The sequence below is a fragment of the Strix aluco genome, chromosome 4 (assembly GCF_031877795.1).
Source record: "Strix aluco isolate bStrAlu1 chromosome 4, bStrAlu1.hap1, whole genome shotgun sequence".
NCBI lineage: Eukaryota > Metazoa > Chordata > Aves > Strigiformes > Strigidae > Strix > Strix aluco.
In genome coordinates this window covers 48,290,552-48,311,879 of record NC_133934.1, presented here as the reverse complement: position 1 = coordinate 48,311,879, position 21,328 = coordinate 48,290,552, and the positions used below count along the sequence as shown (strand labels likewise).

The following is a 21,328-nucleotide window of genomic DNA, read 5'->3' as shown; positions in this document are numbered from 1 at the left end:
ATGTCTTTAAACATTGTGAACAACAGGAGGGCTGGTGTTCCTCATTCTTGAAAGACATCGGCAAATGTTTGACTTAAATCTGTGATGTGTGCCATCATCTTACTCATAACTTTTCAAGGTCCATTATACTGCTGAAATTCCTACTGTAAATTCTACATTGGCAATTCATTGTCTTTCTCCTGTCAGAACTTTAAAACCACTGTCTTAATTACTGTTTGAGTGAGACAGGTTTTCCTATAACACAATAGATTTTTTTTCTGAATTTTAGTTATATTAAGTGCAAGGTGCACTTAGGATACAACATGCAAACTTGATTAATAAAGGAAGACCTAGTATATGCATGGTTTTTTTTCAGTATTTGAATCATCTGAAGTGTTACGGAATTAGGTTTTTCACTTTGTTTCTTTAAAGATGTTATTTAGGGGGCCTTGTCATTGCAGAGGTCAGGAAGACTTTTGAATTGGTCACTGCTTGAAAGTTGTTATGTCTATTAAGTTGATACTAGTTTTGAACCAGGACATATGTAATCAAAGGGCCAGCCCATTTGTTTCTGGGAAAACAAGAACTTCAGGATACTTAGAAAATAGTTCTGCAGGAAGATTTCTTTAGGAACTGTGTCATCATTATTTGGAATTTAAAGATCTGTACATTGCTGATACTGGGTTTGTACAACAGTATTATTACTAGAAACATCATGGTTCTCCACTTTCTTGCAAATCAATGATAATTTTGTCATAAATAGCAGTTGGCAGGAGCCCAAGGTCATGTTCAGAGGAAGAGCACAGATTCCAGTCCCCACCAGGGCAGGAAGAAGCTGAATGTGGATGTCCTGCAGCACAAAGGATGCCAGGCTGTATCACAAAAAAAAAGCTGCAGACACAGAAGCTGCATGTCCAGCAGCGTTGTCGACTCAGGGACCTTCACATCAGTGCCCTTTTTGCCTCTCAATAAGTCCTGGCCAGTGACCATCTTCTGGGACCTCTTCTTCCCACTTGGCAGCTTCTGGAGACTTCACGTTTTCCAGGTGTAAAATAATGGTATCACAGAGCTGATTCTACCTGCCTGGTTATTTTTCCTACCACATCAAAGGTAATTTAATTAAAATACAATATGCTAGCATGGAAGTGAACTCCCAAAAAATTCCAGATTATTGTATTCTAGAAACAGAGAAACGGGTTCACCAACAGGTAAAAAAAACCACCATCAAAACTATCAGTAATTCCTGCAGGTCAATCACTTCCTTTTGTCTTAGTTTAGTGTAAATGCAGTAAATATTTGTTGGAATCTAATTTAACCATGAATTCAGTCTTACATTCTTCACAGAGAGAAACTTTATTTTTTTTAAGTAGCAGCACATATAAGTGCATTTTGGAATTAATATGTTACATTCACTGGGATATGTTTTACATGATTTATTATATATTTTTTCACAAAAATATATTTCAGAATTTTTTTTCTTCTGAAATACTGGTATACTTGATTTAAAAAGTTTTAGTAGTGTTATTTTATAAAGTCAAGATTTATCTTGAAATTTAAGGCCCAAATTCAGCAAAGCACGTGAGTATATATGTAAGATCCATTAAAGCCATAAATATTTTTATACCTTGACAATGGTGCACCTATATATTTATGTTACTATTTTTCTTAACAGTTATTTCAGTACACAGACCAGTCGAACTACAAAAAGGTGGTTCTTTTCTGCTTTTCTTTTTTAGTAAAGTAATAACAAGGTTATATAATGGCTCCTGAATAAAGATACTTTTACGATGCTTACATTATAAAGAAAAGTATTGTGTATATTTATGTATTGAGAGTGTGGTTCTTGCTTGAAATTTTTCACTGCCTCATTTTCTACACAACAGTGTTCAGCAATAAAAAATAAAGCATTACTGATATCCATGCAGTAGAAACACATGAGTTTCTATGTAAAAACTGAAATCAGAAGTATAGACTGTTATGTAAACATTCTTCAGCCTCTTGTTCTTAGCATTGTGTTTATTGATTCTTAATAATTTTGATAGATGTCCCTGAGAAGCTGGCCTGACACCATCAGTATTACAAAATACTTTAAAAGGGCCTTTTCTGCCAACTATTTTTTTTCAGCAGCAGGTCCAGCAAGAATAGCTTCTGCCTGTTTCACCTCTTACCTGTGACACTTGTGCTGGGTCTGCAGCACTCCTCTGCTGTGCCATTCATTCCAGCTGTTTCAAAAGAAGCAGCTGATAAACTGTATCAGGGAATTAGTTATTTTTAACCCCGGTACAGTTGCTGTGTGACCCTAAAAGCCCTTTGGGTGTCTCAAGGGCTCAAATAAGCAGTGTGGTGCACAGGCTGATTAAAGCCATAGTGCCTCTGAAAGAAATGGTTACTGTACTGCATCTCCAGAGAGAAGAATGTCTTCAGCTGCTTCCAGAGTTGCCAAGAGCTCTCAAGGATTACCTTGTTAGAGTATTATATGAGGATGAGAGGATCTGACTCAATGAGATACAGCCAATAGAAAATGAAGCCCTTAAGGGAAGAGCCTTTTTCAGATTAAGTTTTATTGAAATAAATGTAACAAACAGGGAACAATTATTAAAATGAAAAGTTCAGCCCTTTTTTTTTTAAATGCATTCTTTGAAAGATATCACCTTCGAAAGCATAAAAATCCCTTGGTGTTTCCAAGCAACTACATCAGCTATGTGGTCAAATTCCCATGTTAGTTGTCACCAGTCAGCGGCTTTTACAGGAGGTGCTAACCTTTTATCTTGGATGGTTTGCTGTTCCCGAAGTGCAAGTACTAACTTCAGTCATTCATGTCTCTATTACAAGAAGGGTATCTTGGGCATCAAGTAAATTGAGTTTTAAGTATCCATAACAAATCAGTTTCATTGTGCTGTATCAGGTATTTTTTAATAGCTGCTTACGAAAAATTAAAAATGTTTTCTCATTCTGCAGTCTATTTCAGAAACCTCATCCATCAATGTGACCAAAGATCTATCAGATAAAACAAGTCCTCTGCCTTAATCACTAGAGCCCTAATTCAGCCAAGAATTTAACCATGCACACAACTTTAATTACCTGAAGCACTGAAGTCAGTAGGGATTGCATGCTTAAAGTGGCACATGAGCTTAAGTGCTTTCCTGACCAAGGTCCTAGAGAAGCCATTATTTTAATGCACATATGATAAAACTGTCACATCACAGGAATTTAAAAGAGAAAATAAATGTTTTTGTTTTTCTTTTTTCTTGCTTTGTAGGGGCACACATTTGTTCCTGTGGTGATTTAAAGCTACCAATAATCTTCCACAGTGGTTGCCTTATGTACTATTCTGCCATCTTCTGCTCTTGTTAGTAAACAGAAGAGAACAAACACAAAGCCAAGTACTCTGAATCTCAAGAGAGAGACTTCGTACAGTATGTTCTGTACAAAACTGAAAGACTTGAAGATCACAGGGGAATGTCCTTTCTCCTTGCTGACTCCAAGTCACATTACTGAGGAACATGACAAGGACTGTGCAGAGAACAGCTCTAGAGCAGCTTTGCCCATCTGCAAAGAAATCCATGAAAAAGATGCTCAAGGAAACCTTCCACAAAGGAAAACAAGCAGAAGTAGAGTGTACCTGCACACATTAACTGAAAGCATCTGCAAACTAATCTTTCCTGAGGTAAATAGCTACTGCATAATAATAAAATTTAATAGCAGTTATAAATATTTAAAAAGCATTTTATGCAAGCCTTTAGATGTAAGCCTTTAGAAAGTTGTTTTGACTTCAAAGTTTGTGTTCTTATGTAGTTCTGCACAGTTTAAATCCTTGTTTCATCGTCTTCCATTCCTTCTGGATACAATTTTGCCACAATCAGTTTTGTACACTTTCACACCATCCCATCCACTGTATTTCCCTATATTTTTGCCTTGTACTTGCAACCTTCAACTGATCATTTTAATTGTTCCTTTGAAATCCATGTGTTTTTATAGCATTTTTTTTACAGATAGTTAGAGAAACTCTGCTTTGTTACCTAATTATGTAAATTATATGGTCACTTCATCAATTCACCTAACTGAATTTATACTGCTACATACATTATTCATCACAAAAAAAGTAAAATAGCTGTTTTCACCTGTTATGATGCTAACCTCCTGCCATACTATTTTTAAAAACATTACTGTCTCTGTTTACCACAAAATTATTCTTAGGTCTCCGCTCAATGCAACTGAAAACAGGTACAGTGCATGCACAGTGGTTTGCTTGAGTTGAGATGAACACCATGGTTTGTCTCTGTAAAAAGAACATGAAAAATGCAGCTCCATAACATGCAACCCTTGGCCTTGCCTCAAATTCTGTGGAAAGTGTGAAGGAACTGACTGGTATATATTGGGACTACAAGTGGAAAATGGCCAACTCTGTATACTCAATTGATTACAACTCTATTACTTGACATTCAGTGTACCTTACTAAATGTGCTGGAGTTTTGTTAAATCTATTTGGTGATCTGTTTTTGCAACTCTTCATCTATTACCCTTTTGTTAAAACTCCGTTATAATTTTTGATAGACTCTTTTACCTCTGCTGCACTTGCACAGAAGAAATTAATCCCTTCAAACTGATCTTTAAATGTATAAAGGAAAGGACATTTAACTCAAGAATGAACTGGCAATGCACCCTTTCTATGGTGTCATGATTGCTGTATTGCTTTTGTAGTATATAGTTGTTGGTGGGACTTTTAATGAAACTGTTGGGTTTTTTCTTTAAAGAGTGATATAAATGTATGCATCTGCCTATTATATAATCATGATAGGCTAGTTCAACAGCTGGGACAAAAGCTTGCTAAAGTCAAGCATATTATGACCATGTGCCCCAGGAGCTACTGAAGTTCAAGGTTATTGCCACTGCTATTTACAGTTATTCAAGTCATATTCAGTGGAACTTTGTCCAGGTAGTCTGTTCTCATGTTAATTTGCAGTCAAAACCTAAGCATCTTCCCAGTCCTGGTTCTCCATAGAAGGGTTTTTCTTGTTTAAAAACATATTTTTCATTGCTTAGATACTTTATAGTGCCTTACTTAACCATCAGCGACTAACATCATCTTCTTTCCAATTGGAAACTCCAAAACAGAGGGCTGCATCATAACCCCGATTGATTAATGAACTCCTCATGAAATCAGTGAGTTGTGCATGGAAGTCCAGAACATAGTGAATTCAGAACAACTGTTGATTAAATTTGAGATGTAATGTAGTGTATGTGATTGTTTTATTTGCTTCTTTGTGTGTTTACAGAAATATAGAGAATATTACTCAGAGATAAGTAATGAATTGGATGGCGTTCCATTTACTGTACCAGTTTATACACAGATGTAATTTACATTGTGTTCATACACATGGTAGAACAGTTGTTCAATTTAGATTTTTGCTTGGAAAAAGTCTCCAGAATATATTGCCTTTCTTTCACATGTTATTTTATGTTTGAAAACCTTCCTTTTGAAAATAGAAAAAGTAGAAGATGCAGTAGCAAATGCTAATTTCTTCAGGGAATGAGAACCAAAGCAAAGCCAGACCACAGCAAGCCTCACAGCCAAATTCTATCATGGCAGTATGGTACTATCCTATGACCCTGTCTTTATGGGAAGTTTGAGTTTCAAATGATCAGAGACTACATACATAAAACAGTTTTACTGGCCTCAACCATGTGAAATATGCATGTTTGGAAAGTGTTCTCTCTGATCCAATTAGGAACTACAGAAAGGATATGGAACAATGGGATCAAGGTAAATTAAGGTAAATCTTCACGATACTCTAAAGGGTCTTTTATTATGGAATCCTTTTACAAAGGTTATCTACAGTGACTCAATTTTCATCTGGAGGATATTTGGATTTGCAGCATATATAGCCAAAATTCTTGTTTTTCTACATATATAAAATAAATGGTTCTAATAATAAATGGGCATAATGCAGATATAAGTGGCTTTTTCTGTTAGGAGAATATATTTTAAACTGCAAAAATTTCTCTCTACATTTTGCATCCACTGTAGGGTGTTTTTTTGGGGGAGATGTGGAATAATAGAAAATTGGATTAGTTACACTTATTTTTTAGCAGCACTGTCTTTATTGCCATTTGACAAGTTGGAGGTGAAGCACATCCCTATATTTAAAATGCACAACCACTGGTGCATATCAGCTAAGGGGCTTAATTATTGTGGTACTGGAAATTAAGACACCATCATAAACTAAACCTCAAACACAGAAATGAGATGCTGTTTCTAACAACTATACCATCTTGAAAAAAGATGATAGTCCCAAAGAGAGCAAAGTAATTCTTCTCTGTATAAAAATGTTATTCTTACAATTAAATTTTCAGCAATGACATTTTAATCAACATACCTTTTTTTCTTTCCCAGTTTGAAAGGCTAAATCTTGCCCTTCAGAGAACACTTGCAAAACACAGAATAAAAGAAACCAGGTATGTATGTGTAATGGGTTTACAACTAACTTCACAGCAAAAATGTTTTGCAGACAGTTCATAAGGACTGGGGTGGTGACTGGGAGTCAGGACTTCTGGAGTCTGTTTTCAATTATCTTGTCAAACGGGTGTGTAACATTTCATGTAAGGTAAGTTAATAATGATTTAGTTTATTTTAAAATATTTGCAAATATTTAAATCACTCACCGAGTTGATTTAGTGGGCAAACTTAGCCATTTGTTCAGGGAAACAGGCAAGGACTTTGTTTAAAATGAGCAAGTGTTTTGGAGGAACTCAGAGACTACCCGGGCATAGATGGAAAAGTAGATACAGTTGTATATGGAGCTAGCCCAGTGTTTCTAAGATCCCAGGAAAATAATTTTAGATGCAAATGATTAGTATTATACAAAAAAATGTGACTTCTGATTCAGCGACCAACACACATGTTTTTACTGGGCTCACTTGGGTTCTCATTTCTGTTTCTGAGGAACTCAGCTTGACTTTCAGCACTCCTTAGTACTAACACAATATTAATTATTTGAAACTTGTGGGGAATGAGAATTTCTTAGCATCTCATTATACATTGAGGACTCAATTTATTGAATGCATCTGAAAAAATAAGCCCCTCAGCTTAAATCTCCTTTCAAAAGTGGAGAAAAATAATGAAGTTGGACACTACACTGTTGTTTACCTTGATAAGAATAGATAATTGCAGTGTATCTAATTATATTTGTTATTTTCAAAGCACTTTACATGCATTGACTGAACTGAAGACAGTTGGTCAGATGTGCATTGCAATTGCAGACTGGCTTGTTGGTACAAATATTTTCCCGATCTTTAATTATATGTTGCTTCCTGGAGTATTAGTTTGAAACAAAAAATTATTACACTATTCTGAATGATGTAATAATGCAAATGTAAAACTGATCTAAATGTCTGTATTGCTTTTGCATATAAATATATCTAAGATATTTCAAGTGAAGAAATTCAGAAAGTATGTATCAAAGGCTTAATGCTTATATGGAGGTTAATCTAAATTACATGTCCTTCTCATCATTTCGGGTCTGACATTCAGGTTGATGTTTATTGACCTCAGAGAACTCAGAGGGCTGCATTTTTGTGTCACAGAATCTGGATTGCTACCAATGAACAAGTAATTCTAAAGTTAATAGTTGTTATTGGTATTTCTTCTCAAAACAGAAATACTTTCTCACCTCTTTTGAATTTAATGCAATGTAGTTCCAATAAATGCTTGAATATAAACTCCAATCATATTTTACAATACATTATGAAATATAGTTAGAGCTTCAAGCAAAAACCCCAAACCAAACAAAAAACAGGATTGTTGCAAACTAAGAGTTTTTAATCAATGACAGTCTATAGTATCTGGCCTCAATCCATAATCAGCTCAGACCACTAAAACTAATTTATCACAAACGCACAGGATAATCTAAGATCCTACCAAGACCCTATTTTCAATTAATGAAAAACTGGCAATTTGATCAACAAAACTTGGTCTGTACACATTAAAGACAGGGTTTACTTTCTATTTTTACCATGTTTATCGTGATTTTTCAGGGGTTTTATTTATATTTTTATGATCTTTACAGAAAAACTGGGGATAGAGAAGATTTTGAAAAAATAATCAGTGATCATGCTAATTCAGCAGGTAATGTAAGCTTGTTTAGTAATAGATATATGTATACAAACATATAGATTATATATAACTTATATATATAAAATAATAAATGGAAATATATATTATTCTTCTTACTAAGAAATAATTTCCTCCAGATAAGGGCTGCAGTGATGCTGACAACACAGAGCTTAAACTGTGACCTCTGCAACTAACAGTTCAGTGTCAAAAGTTGAGCTAAAGAGATGAGTTTCTCAAGTCTGAGCTATCATAGATTCATCCACCCCTAAGGTGCAACATCTAGAGGGAGTTTAACGTACATTCAGTAATAAGTTACAGTTTTATACTCATTAAAAACTATTTGATCCTTTTCATTCTCTGAAGGACTGTGGTCTGTTGGAAGAGAACTGATGTAATTTGCAATATGAACTCTCTGGGTACATCTGTAATAGTAAATTAACATTTCCAGGAATGGAAAAATGGTCTTTTGCACAGTTAAACTGTTAAGCTCATCCTGGCACACAGTTGGCCCATGACAGATAACACTTTTCCAAATGATTCCCAGTAACAGTCGGGGAGTTGGAACATTCCCAGCAGTCAGTCTGCATGCAGCTATCCTGTTGAAACAAATTTACTAGCAAAGATGTGAGCTGTTCAGTGCCAGTTGGCCTCAGTGCCCTCGAACATTCCTAGGGTCATTTAATTTACTGGATCAGGCATAGTACTTATATCTGCATGTGTACACAGATCCTATTTTATTCTTACTTTTTATTCTTAACTTTTCAAATTCCTATTTCTTTATATCAAGCTAAGGGAATTGGATTAAATCCTGTGCCAAAACATGCATTAATTCTGTCTACATCTCTACAAAGAACACTGAGTCTTTGGTCTTTCCAAACTACAACCTGTTGTCTCCCTGTTTTCCAGGCAACATGAGTATGTCTTTGGTTACAGCAGGACTCCTAAGTGAGAGGGCCCTCAGGTATCAGTGCTGGAACAGGGAAGGATATTGCTAATTTCATTTGGTCTAACATGAAAAAAAGTGGAGGTTAGCCTGAGATTCAGTGTGATGAGTGCAGTTCTGACTAAAATGTGGTTCCATGCAGGTGTTCCCGTGGAGTCTCTACGGGAATCTCTTGGTGAAGAGCTATTCAAAATATGCTATGAAGAGGATGAACACATTTTAGGGGTTATTGGAGGAACCCTTAAGGACTTCTTGAACAGTTTCACTACTCTGCTGAAGCAGAGTGGCCACAGCCAAGAAGCAGGAAAGAAGGACAGACTTGAAGATGCCTCCATATTATGCCTGGAAAAAGATCAGGACTTCTTAAATGTGTATTATTTCTTTCCTAACAAAATCACGAGTCTTATTCTATCTGGTATTATTAAAGCAGCAGCTCATATTTTGTATGAAACTGAGGTGGAAGTGATGCTCATGCCTCCTTGTTTCCATAATGACTGCACTGAGTTTGCTAATCAGCCTTATTTGCTGTATTCAATACAAGTCAAAAGTGCAAAACCTTCCTTATCTCCATGTAAACCACAGTCTTCACTTGTGATTCCTGCCTCTGTGTTCTGTAAGACTTTCCCATTTCATTTTATGTTTGACAAAGATATGTCAGTTCTTCAAATTGGAAATGGGATAAGAAGACTTTTGACCAGAAGAGAGTTTCAAGCTAAGCCAAATTTTGAAGAGTATTTTGAAATTCTTACCCCCAAAGTAAGCTGCACTTTTAGTGGAATAATGACAATGCTAAATATGCAGTTTACTGTACGAGTCAGAAGATGGGATAATACTGATATGAAATCATCCATGGTAAGAAACTTTTAATAAGCATTACTTCTGTGAGGAATTTGTTTTCTTCAGGTAGAGTTAAAACAGCCACAATACACAGTGCATTTTGCATTGTCTACCTCTCAGCATCTAATACAACTGAATAATAATGATTTGTTGAGGGCACTCTTATTATAATTCAGATTCTGAAGCCAATATTCAGGCAAAACTCTGTTTTAGGACTTTTACACAAGTAAAATCTGATTGTTAAATTGATTTTATTAAAAAAATAATTTTAAATATTGAGATAAACTCAGTAAATTGAGATAAAGCCAATGACATGGCAGGCTGCAGAGAATAAGGGCATCTCCAACACAAAGACAGCAGCAGGGAAAGCTTTATTAAAGTGCTCCTCAATCATCTGGAAACAACAGCTCTAGGATTTGGGGAAAGAAGTACACATTTCCTGTGCTCATTCAGCCTTTGGTATCTTTGATATTCTGATGTTTTCATCAGGTGCAATTGCCAAAGGTCCCACTTAGTTTTGGCTGAATGGGATTACTTACTATTTTTGCCGAAGCTGGGTCTGTGGCAAATGACCTGGGACAGTAAAAAACATTGACTATTCAATGACTGCTTTTATTCATCACTGGCCCCAGCTGAATTCCAGCTTATATACATCTGAGGCGCTCCAAGATGAATTACCAGTTCAGACTCAATACTCCAAGAATTTAAATGAAGAATGCTAATAAAGGTTTCACCCAGTTATTAACGAAGTGGGAAAAAATGTAGCACTGATTAGCTACTTCATCTCAGATCCTTTTCTGCACTAGGCAACAGTTTAATGATTACAAAGGGTAGTAGACTCTGCTTTGCTTTTGCATGTACTTACATATGCAAATATCTATGAGCAAGTAACAGGTTTTCTTCAAAAAACAGTCTTTCAAAGCAATGTTAAGTGATGCTCTGCAGCACCTTGCACATTACACAACTCAATACGGAAGGGACATAAAAACACGTCACACAAAATATTTTGCTTCTTTAGATCATTAAAATAGGATATTTCTGCCATTTATGCCTTTTAATTTTAAATTGCAGTGAGTACTGAACATCCTGTGACAAAATTGAAGCAGATTTTCTCACTTTATTGTACAAAGAAAGTGGTGTATGAACTACATGCTTGAGTTATTAGCAGAAATTCATAGGCCACTATAGTCAGTAACATCAATAGATGGAAATGCACATTATTTTTTTGTTTATTTTTCTTCCTAAGCTAAACCCGATACTGATACCCAAACATAATTAGGTGTTTATCCTTAAGTTGTGGTCTAACTTGTACCAGAAGGCTCAAGCAAATTAAACTTATTTAATGGCTTTAGCACCCCATGTTTTCTCTTAAGCAACTAAATGAAAATGTAAGGACTGTGGACCAGTCTGATTTTCCCACATTTCAGCAAAATATATTTCCTCTAAAACTTCTTGCTTCTAAACCATTGCCTCGCATGTTTTGCATGAATTCTTGTTTCTTTAACTGTTTCAGGTAATGGATCTTAAAGGCCAGATGATCTATATTTTTGAATCCAGCGCCATCCTATTCTTGGGATCTCCTTGTGTGGATAGACTAGAAGATTTTACAGGACGTGGATTGTACCTCTCAGATATTCCCATTCACAATGCATTGAGAGATGTTGTTCTGATAGGAGAGCAGGCCAGAGCTCAGGATGGACTGAAGAAGAGGTTAGGAAAGCTAAAAGCAACCCTTGAGCAGGCCCATCAAGCACTTGAAGAAGAAAAGAAAAAGACCGTAGATCTTCTGTTTTCAATTTTTCCTGGAGAGGTTGCTCAGCAGCTGTGGCAGGGACAAGTTGTGCAAGCCAAGAAATTTAATAATGTCACAATGCTTTTCTCTGACATTGTTGGATTCACTGCCATCTGTTCCCAATGCTCACCTATGCAGGTTATCACCATGCTTAATGAGCTTTATACTCGCTTTGATTACCAGTGTGGAGAGCTAGATGTCTACAAGGTACACAATTTATTCTGTGGGTTTCTGGGGAAGGAAAGGAAATGAAGACTAAATGGGACAGAGGATAATAGAAGTCCAAAAATTATTTTGCCCTAAATCTTCATTCTAAGATAAATCACAAAACAAACTATAAAAAACCCCAATCAACCAAATCAGCTGTTCATGCAGCCAAGAGAGAAACCCATCAAAACTTGAGTTAATTTTAAAAATTAATTTCAATGACAGTGCTGTGAATCTGGAGTAAACAGTTGTTTAATGTAGCTATGGGTGCCTCACAGCAGGTGGGCAAGGAAAAGTATTCTAGCATCATGCTCAGCAATAAATACAAGTTGTGCAATTTTGCCTTTTGAATGATATTGCAGGATTTTCCGAGGACTTAAATAATTTAGCAGGACAAATAAGACTCAGTCAATATGTAGGCACAATTCTTACTGAAGCCACAGACTATTCATGTGACAAACAGTCTAACAGTAAGGAACAAATATGCCTGTTTTAGGTTGAGACTATTGGAGATGCCTACTGTGTCGCTGGAGGTTTACACAAAGAAAGTGAAACACATGCTGTTCAAATAGCATTAATGGCCCTGAAGATGATGGAGCTGTCAGATGAGGTGGTGTCTCCCCATGGAGAGCCTATCAAGGTTATATATTTTATTATATTTTATATGGCTGAAGTGGGCATTTTTGTTTGTTTAGGTGCTTTTGGGGGTTTTGTCTCAAGGAAATTTCACATCATTGCATTAACTCAGACAAGTTGGGGAATCAAGTGTGTATGGCTGGAGAAGCTGACCTTCTTAGTTCTGTGAATGAGAGTTCTGTGGAGAGGTAAAGATGAAACAGAGATCTGAAAATCAACCCAAAAGACTTAAATGCAGTGAAATCATGCACTGACATGTTGCAGTTTTTGTCTCGGTAGCAATAGATTTGTCAGTGGCATGGAATATTCTGATACTGTTTTCTAATGAGGAGAATAATCCTCTCTCAAAATTAGACCCAGTGAGGGGTCTTTTGGGATAACAGGTATAAATACAAATTATCAAAGACATGTTCTGATTGTAGTAATCCACACATCTTTAAAGGATTCTGTTGCTGTTCTTCTTTTATAGTCAGATACTGAACCACTACCATAAAATAAGGTGTTAATGTCAAAGCAACTGTTAGATTCAGTGGTAGTTATGTTTATGGCTTCCTTTCAGTGAGGACTTACACATGTACTGAACTTTTCATGTAGGTTTACCTCACTGAGAAAAAAAGAGAAAGGCCTGTGTGCATGACAAACAATGTGGACCTTCTACTAAGTTCAAATGTCCCGGAATGGGGTCCTATTATTTGTAATACAGGTGTCTCAGTTCATTATGTCTTTCATTTGCTCATTTTTAACATTTATCTGTTCATTTGTTCCTTTAGAAAATTTCAGGCTTCTTTGATTTTAGATTAAGGAATATTTGTATTCCAAGACAAAGAAAAGGGTTATTAGGCTTACATGCTCCACATTTATCACAGAGAACAGCAGTTGTTCTTTTTGTATTTCACAATATCAAATTAAATTATGCTTAAAAAAATCTGGAAACATTTTGACAATATTATAATGTGTTTATACTTTCCACATAAATGCTACCTCTATAATTTTGAATGAGGAATGCTATTACATTTTAAAAAGTAATTTTAAAATAAGTAGAAAATTTTACTGTGTAAGTACCTACTAGAAGCTTCTTAGAAGAAAACTGAATCTTTCTATTTTTAATGAAAACATGCATCTGTTTTAATAAAATGCTTCATGAAAGCATTGGTTGTTTTGCAGAACAACAAATACGTAACAGTCTACTGTCATGTATTAATTGTCAAAGGAAAAGGCATAACTGCAAATTGCTTACTTGAAATCAGACTTGTATATCAATGTGCATCTTTGCTGTGTGGATGGATTTTGCTTTTGTTGCAGGCTTTTCTGCTTTTCCACTCAAAATTAGAAACTGTGACTTCTTCATAATGATAGGATATTCTCTTGATATGTAAAGAGTAGCACACAGAGGAGATACACAAGCTTGCCAACATCATGCCATTATTGTGTCAGAGTGCTATTCTGAAGAAAACATGTCTACACGTGTATAATGCACATAAGAAAAAGAACACATCTCAAAAAAAAAGAACATAGAACGCAGCACCAGCTAAGCAAAGCTCAAAAATCTGAGTGTGAGTTACAAAGAAGAGGTATCAAAATGTTTCAACTGCTGTATAATTTGATTAATTATCAAAATTCTGTACTTTGGGATTGAGATTTACTCTATCTGTGACCTTGTCAATAGAGTTCAGCTGGAACTACAGCATATCCATATTGTCTTTGCTATCCTCTAAGACTTGTCTTCAGACCTTAACAGCAAAGCAAGTACTATTCATTAACTGTCACCAGTCTAACAGCATTGTGTCATGTAATTCCTCCCAGGAAAGCCATAGTAACTCCTGCTGATGTTTCTAGAGCAATTTACTGCCACAGAGACCAGCGTTATCACATTCATATCAGATGAAGGATTACTTACTATAAATGCAAAGCAAGGTAAACTTCATCTAGTTTCCTGTCCACGAGCAGTGATGACCAGAATACAGACATTTTAAGGAGACTGTACTAACTCTATTTATATTAGTAGCTCATTATTTCTTTTTTTTTAATAGAGGAAGAATTTATAAAATGGACTTTAACCATTTTATTTTACTTAATAATGCTGTTTTCTGTCTTTTATTTAAAGATGCGTATTGGCCTTCATTCTGGATCTGTCTTTGCTGGAGTTGTTGGAGTTAAAATGCCTCGTTATTGCCTTTTTGGAAATAATGTAACTCTTGCCAATAAGTTTGAATCTTGCAGTATACCTAGAAAAATAAACGTCAGCCCAACAACTTACAGGTACAGTGCTTCATATCTGTAAAATGTCCCCCTGAAGTAGTTACTGTAATAGTTCATTATCTTCCTGTTCTTTTTCCCTCTGAAGTACTGCTGTTTGCTTTTTATCTGACTGCTCATAAATGCACCATGGTTATTTTTAGTCAGAATGCAACCAGCAGTAGCAAGAAAAAGGGTGAAACAGAACAGCTGATACTTATTCTTCAGATGTTACATTTAAAATTAATGGGCGGTCTGGGCCAATTTTGCTTCTTACCCTGCAGCTGTATACCTCTTGCTTTTTTTTTTTTTTCCTTCTCTCATGTAGTTGGATCCTCTTGGAGCTATGTGGCTTTCAGTGTGAACTGGATGCTAAACCAGCTGCAGGTTGAAAATAACAATCTAACTGAAGATTTGTTAAACATCACCCTACATATCTTCATTCTCTGTTGGGGAGGGAAGATGAATGAATAGGTTGCAATGAATCAGCCATGCCAGTGATTAGTTTATGCAGGTCTTGATCCCAACTCAGTTTAAACCATTTAGTATGGAATTTAGGCTGTACTATTTATCCACTTAGATCAGACATTTTTAGCAATGTGTACTATGCAATTATGCAGACAGCTAGCAGGCTCTCCCATGGGAAATACAGCATCTTTCTGTTGTCCTCCAAACCTAATACTCTCTTTGTATTATCTGTTTAATTGTACTTAAAAATCACCTTGCAACATGTTCATGGCCAACTAATAGTGTCTTATAGGTGCCAGGCAAGATAATAGGAAACTGTTTTGAATTTGATGGTAACAACCGTGTACATCTGAACTCCAGGTCCGGGTCTGAATTTTATGCCACTGAGCTGATAGAGAGTATTGTTTCTTGCAGAGTGGCCAAAAGTTTTCTAAGAATGAACTGTAGAGAGTGAATCTACTAGTAGAAAGTGATATGGGTGGCTGGGTAAAATAACCAGAAATATGGATATAAATTTTTTCCTTTTCAGGAAGCTCTGCTACCCTCACTGTAGTCTGGACAGTCAGTTGTTCCTACTCAGCTTGTACCCACTGCCATGTATCTGTTAATGCCTTGTGGCAAGGTTCTGTGACCAATGTCAGACAGAATTTGTTACAGGATCCTGATCCCCTGCAGCATGTGCTGTGTGACTTGCAGGGTGCCAAGCTTTAGATTATCTCACACAGGTGATTTGGGTAAAAGTAGCACAGCTATAAGGGCACACAGTAAATAACCTTTTTGATCGTGCATGCTAAACAAAGACAGAGATAGCATTAGCATCACCAGTGCTTATGTATGTCAGAAGAACAGTGCTGGCCAACAGTGATTTTTTTTCCATATCCATATGTAGACATTTCATCCACACAAGACTTGCCTATAACTTGTGGCATAAGTAGGTTTCTGCATGGCTGTGTATTCACCTCAAGAGAATATCTGAAATGAGTATACTGTTGAAAAAAAAAGAGAATTAATTCTCTGAGTGCCTAGAAAATAGGCAATTTGGTTAAAGGGTAAACTATTGTTATTATTGTGATATGTTTGTTTTTTTCCCTGAATGAATGATGTGTTAACCTCCTTTTTGTTTAATGTTTTTTTCTTTTTGATTCACACACCAATTCTAAACACATATTGATAACATTATGGCACCTTGCACAACTCCTGTATATTGCAATAATTGTTTGGAAGTTTAGATACCAGTTATCAGTATTTATCCCTACAGATTAGCAATCTGTGTTTCAGATATAGAAGACCACTGGGTTTAGTGGACACGTGTGAAAAAGCAAAATTATTAGAATTGGTAAGAGGACCTGAATAGTTTAGTTAATAAGCTTTTCAGTATTTCATTAGCTGAAACATTAATTATGGTGCCAATTTCATGTGAAAATCTGCATTAGCTTTCAGTACTGGATAATTTTTGAAAATATTTACAACAAACGTAGCACCTACATGCAGATCATCGACAAGACAAAAAAGAGAGGTAATATTCCTGTTTGCGCTGGTGCCCAAGTTATCAAGGTTACCAAATAAACAGTATTTTTTATATATTTTCAGTAAATAACATATAAATATTAAATTATATTCTGCCCTACTATATTCTGCCCTGCTGTACATGAATAATTATTTAATGTCTGCACTTGTAGTAACAATTAGTGACTGATTACTTCGTAATCAAGGTGATTCATTTTTGTTCTAGGTTGTTAAAGCAATATCCAGGTTTTGTGTTCACACCTCGCTCAAGAGAAGAGCTTCCACCAAATTTTCCCAGTGATATCCCTGGAATTTGCTATTTTCTGGATGCTTATATTCAAGGAACAAACTCACAGACTTGGTTTCAAAAGAGAGATTTGGGAGATGGCAATGCCAATTTTTTGGGTGAGGAAACAGGAATAGACTAAATTGTACATTCACAAGTGTATAAAATAAATTTATAAATATTTTGATTTTTTTGTATAAATTGAAAATTTTTAAAAATGTATGAAACATGAAAGCACTTTAGATTGTTAACACCTGAAAGCCAGTATTAAAATTTCAGGAAGTATGTCACTGACTACTTTTTATTTTTCCTTTGCATAAGGAACATAGTCACTAAAATAATGTTGCAACTTCACTGTTGAAAATGCTACTAAAAACTACATTTTCCCTGTGGTAATTTGTAAGTGCTATGTTACAACTCTCTCAGTTCTCTCTGCTGAGAATTCTAGATGTATTGTACATGCAGTGTGTCAGGAAATGTAATGTGCAAGTGATGCAGCCACATGCAGTGTTGTGAGCTGGTGCTTATCGATGGCTATTAAAATATATTTTCTTAGTGATTCCATAAGAAAATATCCATTAAAATATTGTCATTGCTATCACATACTCCTTCCAGTGCATCATTTGGGCCTCACCCTAGAAACTGCTGACCATCTTCTAACACTGACTGGAGTCAGTGTGTTGAGGGTGCTCAGCATCTTCCAGATCAGGCTGCTAGTTGTAGCTAATGCACATATACATAGCAGAGTTTTCTGCTTACTGTTTCATGAACTTTATTTTGTGTATAAAATAAATATAGATTGAAACACTGTATAATCACATACTAAAGTCTCTGTAATCATCAAACAATATTTTAGTTCTTGGGGTTTTTAAAATACTTTACAAAAAATAATATCTACTTGCTATTATGTATTAGAGCAATAAATGTTTTCTTTTTGTTGTCATTTAAATTTAAATGTTGTAAAAGAAGTGTAATAAAACATGCTTTGAAGTGTTTGTTTAGAAAGGTAATTCCAGTCAGACTGTGTAAAATGGAACAGAAGCACACCAGTTTAAAGCTATGACCCTTATTCAAGGACAGCAGTGTGGGTATGACATGTTACTGAAATGCCGATGGTATACTCGCTTTGAAGTTGCCAGGGGAACCTACAGGTGAACAGAAATTCTTTAAAACTATGAACACATATACGAAGTATTCATATTACTACAGTACAAGCTCTTCTATTGTGGAACATAAGTGGAGAACTCCCAAGGGTCTGCCTCTAGAACTGGCAGAATAGAGTTAGTTACAAGTCCTGAGTTTAGGATTTTGCCTCTCCAACTAGCAGATCCATCTGCACAGATATTTCCCTGTGCTGCACAGTGTGATCCCTCCCAACTGCAGGCTGGAGAACTGCAGGCTGCTAACACACATACAAATAATTCCAGTAGCATCAAATATTATTAGTTATTATTCTAACCTTTTAAACTCTTGGGATTTTGGCATATCAAGCCATAAAAGTATTTCTTCAATCTACTTGCCTCTGAATCAGATTTTGCACTCAATATTTACAGGGAGCAATTACATTAGACTAAGGTGCCATTCTCTTCATTTTCTGAACTTGACTAGTTCATTCTGAAGCTTGATCTACTGTTTTATCCTACTATTTTGCAGTAGAAACTCATACAAAAGATGTACCATCAGAGCCTTGAGAAAAATCCCAAGCACTGAGAACATTTTAAAAGTATATTTTAATTCAGATTTCCTGTAAGCAGCCTTTAAACTAAACTTGACAGATTGAATCCTGCTATTGCATGACGTCTCCTATATCCATCCAAGATGCTTAGAAATAATTCTGTGACACAAAAATGGAATCTGAAAGTCTCTGTGTATTACATATATATACACATCTCTCTCTTGCGTGTGCCATGTGTATACATGCACATATACAGGCATACATATTTGTAACATTTTTAACAGCAGTGTTTCAAGGAAACAAGAACTATGCAAATCCTGGTGACTGATCTTTGCAATATTATTTTTGTTGGAAAATTCTGTTCTGTTGACATAAATACCCAGAGGCTAGTAACAGTCTCATACGGGTGCTCCTGGATTTAAAAATGTGGCAGTATTTGACTACTGACTCTTCAGGAGGCTCATTATATTAAGCCAGTAATGACCGAAGTCACTAGGAATCTATCCATTCCTGTCATCTGTTGAATGTTAAAAAACAAATAGGCTTTTAAATAAAAGAGATTTCTTTCTCCATATCTACCGAATAGAAGGGACTCTTAGGAGTGAATTTCCTTTTGTCCCTAGGAAAGAACTGTTGCTGGACTGGATGGGGGCCATTCTCAAAGCCAGATGTCATACAAATCTGTCATTCAGTAGGATGTTCGTCATGACAGTTCCTGACACCTTCTTAAGTGTATCTCTGTAAAATAAAATGTGCCCTAGGCCAAAGTTTTTATTACAGATCAAATTAATCTTCCAACATTACTTTTTATAATTCTCTATTTTTAATACACCCTAGGCTACTTTACCAGGTAGGATAGAATTGCTGTAGAATTCCTTTTTATTTCACTAACTTTTTTTCTGAAAAGTTCAAAACATTCCCACATCTACTTCAGCCTTAGTTCAGAGAATAATCCTGATAAAGTGCTTAAGTGTACACATAAAGCAATATGCTTGAATCTCAGTGAAGTAAATAAAATTTAAGCACGTATTTAAGACAATCATTCAAGAAAGTGCTTTAAAATGTACTTGCATTCAGACCTGTTCTGCAAAAAAATCCACAAGTCTATGTTTAGCTTTAAGCATAATTTAAGAATTTAGGTCTCCCTGAAGCTGTTCCTCAGTTTAAGTTTTTTGCTGAATGAAATATGTATTTAATAAGGGACAGTTACTTTTAGCTAATCCTTTCACTTAAATAGCACTTTCACTTTTTAACTAATCTTCACTTAAATTAAAGCCAATGGCAAAAATGGAATCAGAAAGCTGATAAGCAAATTGAGATAAACAAAAGGAAAGCAATTTAACTGATATAACACTGGGAAATTTTGCAAGGAAATAAAAGGGTTTTTTAAGCTGATGTCTTGTATAATATGTATCTTCTATGGTATTGTGAAAGTCTTCAGAGACTATGCAATGCTATTTATATAAATATACAAATACCTTAGTATTATCTCCAGAAATGGTTTTGTTATAATGCGAATTTTTGTTTTATTAGTTCATGAAGAGTCTGTGGGGCTGATTCCTGTTCACATATACACTATGTGATGGAAGATATGTTTTTATCACACTGAAATTTCTTTACCAAAGTGGTGTAAATGGCCCTTGAAATATATAAAAAGTGGGTCCTTTGAATCTTAACAGTGAGACAGATAAAGTAAAAGCTATAGCAAAAGAATTCAACTAATTTTATTTCATTCAGGCAAGACCTGATAAGATTTCAGGGAGATGATGGAAAAAAATTCTCATTGCTGGTGTCAGAGGAAGTGCAATTAGAATAGAGATGATGTTTTCTTGCTGAACTACTGTGTAAAAACAAAGCAAATGAACTCACAGAAACTGACAAAACAGTGAAGTGCACAGATAATCGAGCCCCAGGACAGATCTACTTTTTCTTGTGAAATCCTACAAAGGAAGAATTCAGACCTCCCCTAAACCCAGTTTATTTCTCCCATCATTTTCTTTTGCATTCTGTGCAGAAACAGCTGCAGCAGATAGTACAGGAGGCAAAATCAGTATTTCCAGCTGAAAGCCATCAGAATTAAGAGGATTTTTTTCTGAATCTTGGCAAAGGGACCCTTTTTCAAACCCCACCCATCCTATAACCTAGCAGGCCACTCTAGCTGCTACCGTTCTTTATGCACACTCATTGTTCTGTAAAAGCAGTGGAAGGGGAGTTTTTGTTTCCTGCACAGCAGTAATTTTTGTGGCTATTTGCCATATAGCATACGAGGGACTGTGTTGCTTTCAAAGCCATGGTTGAGTTTATCAGAAATCAGCTTGGCAGGAACCAAATTTAACTTTGAGGCTGTTTCTGAAAGCAAAGCTAGGATTTTCTTTTCTACATCTAAAGTCTGCAAGATGTGTGCCCACAACAGTCTTTAGAGACCTCTAAACCTATCTCTGATGGTATAGCTGCTCACAACTCCATAGGAAGGAAATAATCAGATACAAGCTGCTTTTTATTATTATTTTTTTAAATTTCCCAATCCATTTGCATGAGTTCGCTAGCAGTTCTTTTCAGCAGAGCAAAGGGAGAGAGTAAAAACTCACTGCCTTATGTTACTCAGCATTTCTTTGACACAGGAGCACAAATAAAATACAGAAGACAATCAA

General features: G+C 35.7%; 1 protein-coding gene across 1 annotated transcript in view; it reads left to right on the top strand.

Moving 5' to 3' along the window:
* The window catches only part of GUCY1A1 (guanylate cyclase 1 soluble subunit alpha 1), a 36,436-nt gene extending 18,424 nt beyond the window's left edge, over positions 1–18,012 (top strand). The window contains exons 2-9 of the mRNA XM_074822965.1: positions 3,239–3,646; positions 6,374–6,435; positions 8,046–8,104; positions 9,178–9,887; positions 11,386–11,871; positions 12,368–12,511; positions 14,612–14,766; positions 16,943–18,012. Coding sequence (XP_074679066.1) covers positions 3,398–3,646; positions 6,374–6,435; positions 8,046–8,104; positions 9,178–9,887; positions 11,386–11,871; positions 12,368–12,511; positions 14,612–14,766; positions 16,943–17,144 — 2,067 coding nt within the window. The 5' untranslated portion in view covers positions 3,239–3,397 and the 3' untranslated portion in view covers positions 17,145–18,012. The remainder of the gene's footprint in view (positions 1–3,238; positions 3,647–6,373; positions 6,436–8,045; positions 8,105–9,177; positions 9,888–11,385; positions 11,872–12,367; positions 12,512–14,611; positions 14,767–16,942) is intronic.
* The last annotated feature ends 3,316 nt before the right edge of the window (positions 18,013–21,328 follow it).